General features: G+C 38.9%; 1 protein-coding gene and 1 pseudogene across 1 annotated transcript; one reads left to right on the top strand and one right to left on the bottom strand.

Annotated features, from left to right (window-relative positions):
- Window positions 1-9,910: 9,910 nt before the first annotated feature.
- On the top strand, window positions 9,911-13,195 carry LOC148907753 (uncharacterized). The gene has a single exon (XM_089035738.1). The coding sequence runs from the start codon at window positions 9,911-9,913 to the stop codon at window positions 13,193-13,195; it is 3,285 nt and encodes a 1,094-aa protein (XP_088891864.1).
- A 391-nt stretch (window positions 13,196-13,586) lies between these two features.
- Window positions 13,587-13,706, bottom strand: LOC148907752 (5S ribosomal RNA; annotated as a pseudogene).
- Between the last annotated feature and the right edge of the window lie 1,302 nt (window positions 13,707-15,008).

The raw sequence follows: 15,008 nt of genomic DNA, 5'->3' as shown, positions 1-15,008 counted from the left end.
AAAGTAATAATGATAATTCACTTACACTGGACCGCTCGGACTTGAGTTTTCCCCAACAAAAATCGAATATTCGAATAGTCGGACAGAACATTAATCGGTAAAAAGTGGTCTTAGTTGATGGCGGGGCCTTTTTTTTTGCGAGGCTAAAGACGGCGTGTGTCACAATTTTGTAATCGTACTTGAGCCTAACAGATGTTTTCAGGCCGCGTATAAGGTTCTGTACGGTTTCTAGTATAAGAAGTGATTTTTTTAATCCGCTTTATCGTTGCGTGATGTCAACACTAGTCTCCAACTTGACCTCTAGACTGCGAAAAACCTAACATTGAAAAAGGGAGACAATCACTGTGCCGAAACAATGTATATTCCAAAGAAAGACCAACCGTCGCTTTCACAAACTTTTACTAAGTAACGTTTCACTCTGGGACACCGCTAATGTTTACATGTGAAAACATCATTTCAGGCGCCAAACATCAAACTTTGGTCATCAAAAGTTAACGTACCGCCCCCAATTAGTGGCGGTTTTCTTTAGAAGTGTTTCCGCTTAGGTGAAAGCGACGGAAAGACACTGTTTGTATTTCTATTTTGACATTACTGCATGACATTTTGTGTACCCTGTCTTTAATCGATCTGTTAACACTTATTGATACTCCGCTGTACAGTTTTAGTGGAGATTTAGCAGTTACAGCCAAAGCCACCGTCCACGACCTGAGCACAAAGCAGTACAGGTAACTCAATGGGAGCACCTGCAGCTGCTTCCAACACAGCACAGCCAAAGCCGCCGTCCACGACCTCAGCCCAAAGCAGTACAGGTAACTCCATGGGAGGACCTGCAGCTGCTTTCAACACAGCAACTCCAAAGCCGCCGTCCACGACCTCAGCCCGAAGCAGTACAGGTAATTCCATGGGAGGACCTGCAGCTGCTTCCAACACTGCACAGCCAAAGCCGCAGTCCACGAACCTCAGCCCAAAGCAGTACAGATAGCTCCATGGGAGGACCTGCAGCTGCTTTCAACACAGCACAGCCAAATCCGCAGTCCACGACCTCAGCCCGAAGCAGTACAGGTAACTCCATGGGAGGACCTGCAGCTGCTTCCAACACTGCACAGCCAAAGCCGCCGTCCATGACCTCAGCCCAAAGCAGTACAGGTAGCTCCATGGGAGGACCTGCAGCTGCTTTCAACACAGCACAGCCAAAGCCGCAGTCCACGACCTCAGCCAGAAGCAGTACAGGTAACTCAATGGGAGGACCTAAAGCCGATTCTAGCAAAAAGCAAAGTATAATTTACGACAGTAGGAGCTCTACCACTTTGCTTAAAACAATTTGGGATAAGAGAAATCGTATGGATGCGCTAAAAGCTTGTGAAAAGAGAACTGGATTTTGGATGTCGCCTTGCACGATAATGCCTGGTGCCTACAAAGCATGGCTTAAGATAAAAGCAAGACGGCTCAAAAAATCTGGAAGATATCTGCTCGACCGAGTGAAGCTTATAAAAAGGCTAAAAAATTCTAAATACAACATTATAACGGCAGACGAAGCAGCAGATGTTCTAGAGATAACCGACTACTCCAAGACTAGGATGTGGATGAAACACTTAAAGCGAATGCTGCTTACTGGGAAATATGCTGCTCCTGTATATATCCTAGATTCTCCAAACAGCACAGTACCCTCACTGAAACGGCATCTGTGTCTTATTATACTAAGAAATGATAAACACCTGAATAAAGAAAACGCCTTCGAGGCAGGAAAAAAGTTTCAAGCCATGAAACAGAAATTCCATAATGCTACGTTAGTAAAACCCAACGTCGATGAGATGAAAAAGTCTTTGAAACTTTTAAAGAATGAAGAAGCTAAGAGGGCTGCAAAGGTTTTACTTCAAGATGCCGGATTTTGTGCGACATACCTTCGCAAAAACCTTAATATGAAGGCTTCTTCGCTGAGGCAAAATGTGCAAACAGTTGATCAGGCAAAGGCGCTTTTTTCAGAGATGTGGGCTGACGCATATGCAATTGCCAAAAGCCGGAACCCCATGAAAAAAGGGAGAGGGCTTTCCGCTCATTCCAAGAGACAATTTTTTAAAATGGGTGGCTATGGCTTGTTAAAACGGAAAAAATCAGAACTTGCACATCGTCCACGTAAAGACGTCAAGTCCAATGTTCTGGAGGAAATAGTAGAAAGGGCCAGCATGGAAAGTGATTCTGGTGTGCTGACGCACCAAAGACGGCACTTTGATGTTTATTATACATCCAGCATAAACGATCTAAAATACAAGAGAATCACCGGGGAAAAAATGGCCAGTGTACATAATAACATTCGCAGAAAAAGAGGGCTGGGATCAGGTTTCGGAAAAAACTCTTAAAAGACGTTGTCTTGCTCCTCATAAAGGGCAAACGGCAAGCAAAGACTATGTTGGAGAAGCTTCCATTAAGTACGGAAAAGTGCCAACGATGGGAAGTGGTCCTCCACCAATCAATATACATTATGCAAGGGCATTTGTTAAAATGAACCAATTTAAGATGTTTAGGTTTAGTCCGTCATTCCCTCGACTTCGGTGCTATTCTACCATCAATAGCACCGATAATAAAAATCCGGTAGTTCTTGGTACAAAGGAGTCTTTTAGAGCAAGTGGTGTTTGGCTGAACTTCATCGACGATGAAGAAAATTGGAGGCCGGTGAAGGAAGAACACAAATATGTACCGAAGGGGAATAAACGGTAAGCTTCAATGTCAATTTTACAAACACTTCCTCATCACGACTATCATGAAAGTAAGGATGTGATTCTTCCTAACACCAACTTATTTTTAGAGAAATCAATTATCTTTGACAAAGATAATGGCAATCAAAGGATTTCCTGGGTAGGGAGTAAAGTTGCTGTTGTGGTAAGTCCAAAAAAAGAATATAGTTCAACTGCACTGATGCATGTGAATGAGAGATTCCAGCTAAGACAATACGGCGATGAGGAAACCAAAGAAAAGATGACTTTTCCATACACTTCACTAAACTCAATACCTCTTAACTATCTTTTGGAAGTTTTACTCAACTGGATTGATACAGTGGATCGGAACAACATTCGTCTGAAAGGTATCTTAAAACCAATCCAGTTAATTGATAGGTCGCAATTAAAGCTGGAACACATTCTTCGAGTCCTCAGCTCGCAACTATTTCATTTACCTCTTCCACCTGTCAGTTTGCTTGAGCTGAATGACCCTTATGACGCCCTGATCAATGTTAAATCTATATTGGTTAAGAGTGGAATCGATGGAGTTACTGTTGATACAGCTGAAGACATCTCCCCTTACCAGTTGGAGGATTTGATACAGTATTTAGAAGAAAAAGAACTAACGAACCTTGAGTACTGCTTTGAAAATGGTGCAAAAACCTCCATCATTTGTATTTTAAGAAAAATTTTGGATGGAGTAATCTACTGTGAATTTGTGTCGCCAAACGTAGAACCTGAAGATAAAGGGCAATTTAAATCAAGTTTAGGAGACATTCTAGAATGACTGCAGAATGGATAAACCATTTTGTTGGCAATAAGCCGCTTTTTATGAGAGAGTCTCATGCGTGCTCTTTAATGCTAGAGATAGCCGATAACATCGAGTACTCTTCTGAAGATCTCTGCATTGCCTTTGCTGATATTACAGCAAACCAGGAAAAGCTGATGGTTTTCGGGAGTGAAGGCATACGCATGTTTTTTCCAAAAAGAACCGAAAACATTGAAGTTTATCTTCAAAACGAACCTAGACCTTTTAACTACAGATTGGTAGATGGTGGGCCTGACCAAAAGCAGTGTAATTTGGGAACCAAGCTTGCCAATGCCATAGAGTTCCGCCTTGAAAGCTCTTCACATTATTGTGTTCAGAGGCGATGCGAAAGAGATAGCGTTGCAAATGAAGCTGAGAGAGCGAACTCTTTGCTTGGTCGCTCCTCCTCAGTTGGTTCAGCAGTGGACAACGAAAACTTCAAAACTGTCAAAGATGCTAAAAAGGCCTTCCTGGATCATTGCAGAAGTATCCAAATAAACAAGGACACGGTAAACGATATGTTAACAATAGCCGACAAAGCAGGCAATGACTTCAGGAATGACATGAATATGTGGTATGGCTGCAACAAAGTGGCAGAAAGGTGGAACGGATTTTCAAGCTTCGGGACAAAAGTGTATGCTACGCCTATCCTAGATCACTACAAGATGCCTTTGTCTCCTGATCTCGATGATGATATCAGAGCATTTACCAATGCAAATAAAGATGACCAGGAATGCAAGGAAAGGTTCAAGTGGATACGGATGAATCTAGAGTGGTACGATAAACATGGGCATATTTACCCCTCTGGCTACTACGAGGTAAGGAAACGATGTTATTTCTCAATTGACACGGTTTTCTTTGTTATTCACAAGGCTTTATTTTTGTTATAACCCTCATTATAAATGCGAGGTCAATACATAGTTATTAACCTGGTTAATAACTATATATAGACTGTTCGCATTTATAATGAGCAACATTTGATAGAAAACCTTCTCAATTGATAAATAAAATACTTAATTACCGAGAACGTCGGCAATAAGCCTATACATCCCTCAGGCCTGCGGCCCTCGCGATGTATATGGCTCATTGCCTCCATTCTCGGTAATTAACTCTTACTGAGGACAATTCTTGCTGTGCGCAGGGAAGAATACCCTCCCCTGAAACGAGAAATAAAACCTAAGCCATCCTTTAGCAATACTCTTCATTATGAAAGTGTGGAAGAAGCGCAAGGCATAGTCTATGACGAGGATTTAAAGAAGATTGCAATTGAAGAGCTCAACAAACTTGGGAATGCAAATTTGAAATTCTCCAGTTACGATGAAGAGGACTACTTCCTACCATCCGCGGCTCTTAGAAACGTTTTCAAGAAACAAATTGAAAAAGGCACATTACCCAACGATTCAGAAATCAAACAGTTTCGTTACTTATTTCCCTGCCCTGAAGAATCAGTTAGGTCTGAGATTGAAAAACACACTGATACAGCTCGAGCTAAAGAAACAGCGAAAATACAGCAAAGAAATAGATGTCACAAAAGAAACAACGGTAGAGGGGGTGTATAAGCAACCAGTGGAGACTCTTCTGCGAGTTCTTAAAGAACTGTGTGATTGCAAAAGCAAAACCTGTCCACTGAGATCTTCAGGGGTTAAATATGACCTTGTCTGCAGAATCATGGAGCATCCAAGAAATATGAAAATAATAATAACAAAAGATGTAAAAAAAATGGCTGTAGATGAATTGAAATTTGGTCTCCAGGAAAAGAATCTCCCACTTTCTGGTTCTATCCAGGACCTTCGAGAGATGTTATGCCGAGCACGTTTGGGTGTATGGATAAAAGAAAAGACAATTGCATCGGACACAAGTATTTGTGGTAAAACTGAAGAGCTCCGTAAACTTTCTTATTGCATACATTATGCGTGAAAAGCCAGAATAGTATTTTTCAAAAAGAAAAGAATAAAAGAAAGAATCAACCTCAGTAGAAATCCACGTATAAGACCTTTCTAATATGCTATGACGCTTTATTCCGCGTGCTTGACGTCAGATTTATTCTTTTGTTAGTGATTTTTACACTCTGAATGCAACTTGCAACGTGCATTCAAGAATAAATTTGATCTCCAAAATCTTGTTGTTTTTAGTTTTTTTCTCTTGTTGTTTTGAAAAACCTAAATGTTTTTTTCACTGAAAACAGACAATTGAACAAATTTCAACAGTAAATTTAATAAATAAAAGGAATCTATGACACTCAATTTCTTCAATTTCATTCCAATCAACAGGGGGGTATATATCTCAACCACCTCAGAATGGTTGTGGTGGTGGTGGGGGGGGGGTTGTACCCGCCGCCACCACTAATATTGATGTGGGGGGGGGGGTAAAACGGGTATCTAAGGCAGCTGGGGGGGGGGGATGGGTACAACCCAGCACCCACCAACCTTTCTAAAAAAATCGGGTCCCTACTTTGGACAACTGTTTTGACCTCTTCCCTAAACGTCCAGCAGCCGGACAAGGTCTTCAAATAACTAAACGTCCGACAGTCCAAAATCTTCCCATATTTATTTGTCATTTATTTATTTCATGATTCGCCCAAGGGCAGGTGATAATACAATAGGACTCTAGGTCCCTTTATAATATCAACACCCACTTTGAAATCGGCTGGGTTTTTTTAAACCGTTTATCTTTATTTAGAGTACCCTAGCGCTTCCAAAAAAACAAAAAATCTGAGCTTTCTCTTTTGTAGTTATTATCTTTATAATATTTTTCTCTAGGTGCATGCGAGTCAAGATGCTGTAGCAGCTGCAGTGTACCTCTGCACTTTTTCAACACTTTTCCAACCATGGTAAAGGGCCTTCAAGGCAATGATGGGCAAGGCGGAGATAGCTCCAGAGCAAGAAATCAACTATTTACGAAAATTCACAAGCGGAGAAATCCAACAAGTAGTAAACAATTTTCGTAAGCAACAGCATCACGACCCCACGAGATTACTAGAAGGTCTTTGGTCGGAGTTGGAGAGAAGGTTCAGAAACCAAGCCGTGATTGCGAACACCCTGCTAGAACGCCTTCATCAGTCCTCCCACTTCACTGAAGATGACAACGCAAAACTTCAAGAATTCGCAGATATATGCGTAGATGTCGATAGCCAGATAGATTGGCTGGCTAATAATGCAAAGGTACACTGCAGCTGCTACAGCATCTTGACTCGCATGCACCTAGAGAAAACTATCATAAAAATCATAACCACAAAAAGAGAAAATTCGGATTTTTTGGTTTTTTGGAAGCGCTTAGGGAATCCAAATAAAGATAAACGGTTTCAAAAAAAAGATTAGCCGATTTTAAAGAGAAATATGTGAAAATTTCGGACTGCCGGACGTTTAGTCATTTGAATACCGTGTCCGGCTGCCGGACGTTTAGTCACATCGAATAAAATACATGTATTTCAACAAAACATATTTTTTACCTTCAAGGAAATTTTAATCTCATCAAATGAAGTAAGAGAAATTAAATGTAAGATCAAATGTAAGATTACAAGATTAGTAAAAGAAACATTGTGAATGAGTCAAAAGCTTTAGAAGCGAAGAAAACTGTTGTGTGACAACAAGATTCTTAAATCTCCTCGAAACCATCTCCTCAATGAAACCAAAAATACCAGGATTCTGTAATGATTCATTGCTTGCTTGCCTCAATCCTCAGCAAAAAAATGGGTTTTTATCTCCAAAAATGATTTATTTAACCCTTCACTCCCAAGACAAGGTGAAGCTGAAGAGTCATGGGCAGCAGTTCTTTCTAACTTTAATCGACAAAAGTTTATTTATTTATTCTTCCAAAACGAACTCTAGGGACTTGCAGTAATCTTTAGATTTGGAGAAATCTGATATCTCTTATTCTCATAATGACTTGTATTTATTTCGTATTTTAGTCTGACTCGAAGTTCATTCAAGATTCCAAGCGCAAACAAAAATCAAACGCCGAACGAAAACTGACTTCAATAGTCTTTTTGATGAGGCCGTAAAATCCAATAAAATCGCACAAAACATAGATAATTTTACCACAAAACATTGCTAAATTCCCAAAGAAGCATTAAAGCATAATTTCTTTGGTTTATTTAAGTTTTTTCAAGCAATAAATCGTTCAACTTCAAGCTAAATTGTTGAGAATGAATCCCGCCAAAACATGGCGACAAGCAACCGAACTCTTTACGCTCAATTCAACTCTAAAATATCGCTCTAAATAAATAAATATAACAATAAATGTCTAATATGATAGGTTATTTACCTTTAGGATGCAGTATGAGCCCATGAAGATCCATATTTGAGGATAAAAAGAAGGATTTTTAGTCAGAAAATATCCACACAACAACTTTTCTCGTCGACTGCTCCTCTGATACCACGTGACTACCTCGTTTACATGTCAACACAAACCAAAACCACGGGGGAGGGGAGGGAATTGATTCATGGTTCAGAGTGACTTTGTAACATTTTTCGGAGTGAAAATAAAATAGTTCCGCCAAACTACTCAAAAATATCTTTTTCCAAAAGCACTACAACGATTATAAGACACTTTTATTTTATTTTCATGAGAAAGTAAATCATTTAAACAAAATAAATTTTTGCTAAATTTCCCGCTAAATTTTTAAGTTCTGAGTGTGATACAACTAGCCTGCGTCACATCCGGAATTTTCTTCGGAATTTTCTTCGCAGGCTATGATACAACACATTAAATCAATGTTTCTATCTCGGGAAATCGTGTACGATCTCGCACCCAACACGATCAGATGAGTTTCATTCGTAATGCGGTAAACGATCAGCTTGGACATCGTGCACGGTCAGTTATGGATATCGTGCACGAATAAGTAATAGACCTTATTCGTGGTGTGACAATGTTTTCCCAATTCAGTGTGGCAAACCTCTAGGGCAATGAAGAGCTATTGTTTTGAAATTCGTCGGGATATCATCGTTATTCCTTTCGTATCCTTTGGGATACTCATGAATTTTTCGAAGAGTAAAGACAAAAGAAAATCAATCCCCTGGAGGTTCGTCACGCTGAATTAGGAAAACATTGTCACACCATGAATAAAGGTATATTACATCAATCATTTTTCGGTTTGGATTTGCTTTCAACTCATTCCTTATGCTAGTACGTCCCCAACAAATGTTCGTACATATGATATCATATGGAAAACGATTGAATGAAAAACGGTATCAGGTTTTTTAAAAACACCACTGAATGTTTTAAAATCCCGCGGAATTTAGATAACGGCCTTTTAACTGTATTTGTATTTTAATAATATTTGTATAATATTTGTACCCGATCACTTAAGACTCGAAGAGAGGCCGTGCTTGTAATTTGTTAAATGAAAATGTAAATGTAAATATAATCCTCATACTCATTAATACTCACCCTATCAATGGTTAGACTGCGACCTAAGGCTCTCCATTTCCCTTGGTCACTTCGGTGATTCTTTTTTCTCGGTGGTATGGCTGTAGACAGAAGAGATTGCACAACTTATGCTACTTTATGCTGCATCACGATTTCAGCAGTTGCAATTGAACTTTTCTAGAACGGAAGAAAATACCACTAAAAAAACAAACAGAAAACAAGAACAGCAATGAATACAGTAGTAAAAATTAAAAGTTGAACGAACTCAGCACCATTAAGGCATGGCTCTTTTGAGGAAGTGATGGAAAATCAGTTATTTATTCATATCTTTGACAGTTTACAATGAATCTTTCCCATATTTGGCTCGTAGTAGTAATTCTTCAAGGCAAGCAATTACCGTATATATGTTACCATGGAAACCAGGTCACGTGACCACAAGGCCGCCATCTTGGATTTTTAAAAAAATCGTTTGTAGTCGTATTGAAACTACTTCAAAAGTCCTGAAAATCCATATTCCTTTTGATATTTGCAATACCTATATGGATCTAATTGGATATCTTGGAAATTATATTAAGTTTAATTTTTAGAATATTTTTAATTTTTTGGAAAAAATAGAAAATATTCTAAAAATTAAACTTAAAATAATTTCCAAGATATCCAATTAGATCCATATAGGCATTGTAAATATGAATAGTAATCTGCATTTTCATGACTTTAATTTAAAGATGTTTCGGTACGTTTACAAACGGCTTGTTTAAAAATCCAAGATGGCGGCCTCGTGGTCACGTGACTTAGTTTCCATGGTAACCAAGGCTCTAAGGTTCCTTCTTTTCACAAAAGACATTAACTGGCCAAGTTTGGGGAAGATTCGTAGAAAACGGGCTATGATATAGCTAATCAGTTTTTCATCTGAGAGCCATGCCTTAATGATGCTGAGAATAAAGTGAAATGAAGCAATTGAAAAGTTAAGGGGAATAAAATGAAAAGAAGTCTACAACACCAGTTTTGACTTTGAACTGTCATGGCGGTCGGTCACGCTCTTTGGTGCTCCGTGTGGTTTATTTTTTATCTTGTCCTGTTTGTACAATATAGTCCACCAGAGTCTTCCAAATACACTCGAAAGTTATCGTCAACATGTTATAGAGCTCTCGGCCGTAGTAATCATTATTATCCCAGCGGAAAACCGAAAACTTGTCGAAGGTTCTTCTTGTCAAGAATTTCGAAATATCACTCTTCGACCTCATGTTTAACATTCCAGTTACTCACTGACTCTTCCATCAGGAAAATTCTTGTTTCTGGCGATGTTCAGCTGAACCCGGGACCCAAGGAAGGATCTAGTTGCTGCAACCAGGGTAAAATCAACGAAGATGGCGAAGTTTCAATTGCCTCTATACAGTTGCCTTCCACTGGAATCAGAGTTGGTCAATGGAACATAAATAGACTCACGGACACGAAATTTGAACAAATCAAATACCTTGTTCTTTCATCTAATGTCGACGTATTCTTTATTATCGAGACATTTCTAAAGCCATCTGACGACGACGCTACTTTCTCGATACCTGGCTATAATCTCTACAGGAAAGACCGAGATGGACCTAAAAGAGGTGGAGGAATATTGGCTTTTGTTTCTAAGTATCTAATATCGAATCAAGAATTATCACTAAATCAGACCAATATCGAAGCTTTGTGGTTGAATATAAATCCCTTTCATTCAAAAAGGAGCACATTATTCGGTGCTATTTATCGTCCACCGTCAGCAGACCAACAATATGATTTGGCACTTGGGAAAAACATTGAAAGTGCATACATCAAAAGGAGAGGAGAAATACACATCGTTGGAGATTTTAATTTGGATTTTTTGAAGCCAAGTTACAAGAAACATCAACTGGCTAAAGTACTCAAGAGCTTGGATTTCGTTCAACTCGTCAATTGTGTTACAAGACCATCATCTAAAACATGTCTGGATCACATTTACTCATCGCATCCTCAGTACATTTCTGATGTTATAACTCCAAATATTGGTCTATCAGATCATTTACCGATTTTCTGCCGACGAAAGTTTATTAGATCAACAAAGAACGCAGATCATACCATATGCAAATACCGAGTGACAAAAAACCTTAATCCTGATATGTTACTTGCTGCACTCTCATCAGTCCCTTGGGATGAAGCTTGGACAAGCGATGGCGTCGACGATTCGTTACAGGTATTTGAAAAGATGTTGAATAGCGTGTTGGATAAGCATTTACCTCTGAAAAGTAAACGAATTAAAAGAAGATTCCAACCCCCATGGTTCAATAAAGAAATCAAAACTACAATGATGGAAAGAGACAAATGCCTAAAAAGAGCTAGAAAAACAAATGTTCCTAAAGATTGGACATTGTTTAGGCACTTGAAATGCAAGACTAATAATCTTTTCAAGAAAGCTAAAAGAAACTATTTTCGGACGACAATTGAGAAGAATAAAGGAAACCCAAAGGGAATCTGGAACACAATAAAAGTGTTAAATGGAACAGCAAAAACATCAACAAGGATTTCTGAGTTGAAGATTGACAATGAAAAAATCCAAGATCCAAAACACATCGCGGATGCTATGAACCAGTTTTTTGTGAATGTCGCCTCAACTTTCTCCAATAAATTGCAGTGTAATGACAATAACTTCACTGATGATAAATTAAGATATTTCATATCATCGAGGCTTGGGGAAGAGGATGTCTTTGAAATACCGTTTATAACATGTGAGGAAGTTAAAGATCTTATTCAAAAACTCCCCATTAATAAAGCAACCGGCCCTGATGGAATCAGTACAAAGATCCTAAAACTGGTTGCCCCTGTGATAGCTGATCCTATTTCCACGCTTTTCAATAAATCGATAGCCAAAGGCACCTTTCCCAGTCAGTGGAAGATAGCCGAGGTTAGTCCAATCCACAAAGCTGGGCCACGTGAGGAATGCTGTAATTACCGTCCTATTTCCGTCTTATCTGTTATTTCAAAAATCTTTGAAAAGCATGTTGCCAGGTCACTGAACTCATTCCTTCAAGAATTTAACCTTCTTTACAAATATCAATCAGGATTTAGAGCTAAACATTCAACTGCCACTGCGCTTATTCATCTTACCGATCAGATGCTTTTTGATATGGACAGTGACAAAGTCACCGGCTTGTTATTCATCGATTTTAAAAAGGCTTTTGATTCCATTAATCATGGTATTCTTCTTAGAAAACTGCAAATGTACCAATTTGAGGATTTGGCATTTCAGTGGTTTACCTCATATTTATCTGGCCGACAACAATATGTTAAAGTGAACTCTACAACATCCTCTCTTCTAGAGATACAGCATGGTGTCCCACAAGGTTCCATTTTGGGACCAATCTTGTTCCTGATCTTTATCAAGGACATGCCACTTTACATTCCAAACTCGAAAGTAACAATCTACGCAGACGATGCTACTTTATCATTAAGTTCAAAGGTAAATAGCCCTGTGTTATCTAGCAAGGTGAATGAGGACTTGAGTTCTATCAGTCAGTGGTCTAGGATAAATAAGTTATTTGTCAATGATTGCAAGACAAAGGCCATGCTTGTCGCTGGTAAACGCCTACGGAAACGCATGAACAGTGAACAATCCCAATTCAACTTAACAATCAATGGATCAAATATAGAACAAGTTGAAAAGCATAAACTTCTTGGTGTGGTCTTAGACGATGACTTAACTTACGAAGCACATGTCGAGGAGCTATCATCTAAGGTATCTAAGCATATTGGTGTTCTGCGAAGGATTAGTCCGTATCTGAAGCGTTCACAAAGGGAAATCTACTACAGTAATATTATAAAACCAACTCTAAGTTACGCTTCTCCTGTCTGGTCATCATGCTCTTCAGATAGTCTTAATAGACTATTCCGTCTTCAAAAGAGGGCTGCAAGGATTATCACAGAAGAAGATATGAACTCTAGATCGATAGACTTGTTCAATTCTCTCGATTGGATACCATTTTATCAAGAAACACTTATTACTACCGGAGCACTTATGTATAAGAGAATTAATGGACAGACCCCTGAATATATGAATGAAAACCTTCTTACGAACGCTGATATACATAATAGAAATACTTGTTTTAAGAAATATAATTTTAGGTGCCCCCTCTTTCATCGACAGACCGAGGGTGGTAGAACTTTTACTGTCAGAGCCATTAAATTATGGAACAGTATGAACAATGACATTAAGCAATCACAATCAATTAAGGGCCTCAAAAAGGGTTTGTACGTTAAGTACTTAGGATATCAGAAAGAAAGTTTAACATTTTATTAGATTATTAGATCAATTGTATGAAAGTCATGCTCATTTTAGTAACGATGTAAGGCGTTTGTTCTGAGTCATGGGGGGCTCCGTGCCAGCTTCACCCCAGGTCTTTCAGGTTGCGGCCTGAGGACTTGGAGTGGAGCTGTGCTGCGGTGCTCTTGGCTTGGAGGAAACGTCTTACGTTATTTTTTATATTTTTTATTAGAGATTCCTTAATTTAATTTTTTAAAATTCACGTTTAGTTTGTTGTTAAATTTTGTTGATTCATTTCCATTTTTTTAATTTTCAGAGGGCCACTGGGTTTTCAGTACGATGTGTTTTATTGTAACTGTTGTGTGTCCCCTCTTTAAATAAAGTTTTATTATTATTATTATTATTATTATTATTATTATTATTATTATTATTATTATTACCAGTTATTCCCAGGTATTCACCCATCCAAGTACTACACTGGCCCTACCGAGTTTCACTTCGGTGATCGGACGAGAACCGGTTTTTTCTCGGTGGTATGGCCGTAGACAGAAGAGATTGCACAACTTATGCTACTGTATGCTGCATCACGATTTAAGCGTCTGCAAACTTTTCTAGAACGGAAGAAAATAACACTAAAAAACAAACAGAAAACCAGAACCGCAATGAATAGAGTAGTAAAAATAAACAGTTGAATGAATAAAGTGAAATGAAGCCATCGAAAAGTCAAGGGGAAGTCCTATGGCGCCTATTACTACTCGGATATTAACAGTTCGCGGGCTAAAAAAAAGTTAAACACCCTACTCAATTTATAAAGATTCATTTTGGTTGATTGCTCCTATTAATCCTATTCATAGTGAAAAAGTTGTCAGCAGAGTGGCGCAGTGGAAGCGTGCTGGGCCCATAACCCAGAGGTCCAAGGATCAAAACCTTGCTCTGCTATGACGTTATTGTATTTTATTCCTTTCTTCTTTTCGTCATGTCTTTTCGTTGTTTTTCACTCTTGTGATCAGGTTGTCATTCCTCTTTATTTCGAGTCACGGTCTTTTGTGTGAGAATCTGCCGAATAATTAGGAACATTTTAATCTCCTTTTCATTTTTGTATGCCGTGGACCTGGTTCGATTCCCGGTGTGGGAAATGTTTTGGCATAATTTTTCCACCGAGCATGAGGATTCGAAGCGATACATGGGGAATAGGCCCTTTGCAGTTAACGGTCACCTGTCTGTACTGGTGAGAACATTTTTTGTTTTTATTTTAAATTGGTGATTCTTTTTAGCTACTTGTACTAGTCACAAACAGAGCAACCAAGCTGACCAGCCTGTACGCGGGACTTCGGATAACATCGGCTATCCTCGCCATGCGCCGCTAGCTGTGCACGTGGGATCCGAAAGTAGTCCGAAGTTTTACAACCTTTACACCGGGATGAACGTTGTCATTTAACTTTATGTTTCCCCTAGTCAAATAGGATATGAAGTATATATGGGTAAACTCAATGGCACAGTGTCTACTGCTTATTAATATGTAGTAGACACAAAAATGCTAAAGCAATTATTCGCCCTATTAGGCTCAGTGACTATTGCGTCATTTGTTCATGTGTTCATGTGTTCATATGTTCATTTGTTCATCGGTCCATCGGTCCATCGGTCCATCTGTTCATCTGTCCATGTGTTCATCTGTTCATCTGTTCATCTGTCCATCTGTTCATCTGTCCATCTGTCCATCTGTTCATCTGTTCATCTGTTCATATGTCCATCTGTTCATCTGTCCATCTGTCCATCTGTTCACCTGTTCATCTGTTCACCTGTTCACCTGTTCACCTGTTCACCTGTTCATCTGTTCATCTGTTCATCT

Source organism: Actinia tenebrosa, unplaced genomic scaffold (assembly GCF_029948245.1).
Source record: "Actinia tenebrosa isolate PJP-AT-01 unplaced genomic scaffold, QUT_ActTen_1.0 PGA_scaffold3__52_contigs__length_22856419, whole genome shotgun sequence".
NCBI classification, from domain to species: Eukaryota; Metazoa; Cnidaria; class Anthozoa; order Actiniaria; family Actiniidae; genus Actinia; species Actinia tenebrosa.
This window is presented reverse-complemented; position numbering and strand designations above follow the sequence as displayed.

Coding starts and splice junctions, on each gene's coding strand:
- LOC148907753 (XM_089035738.1), top strand. CDS start 9,911: ATGGCGGTCGGTCACGCTCTTTGGTGCTCCGTGTGGTTTATTTTTTAT.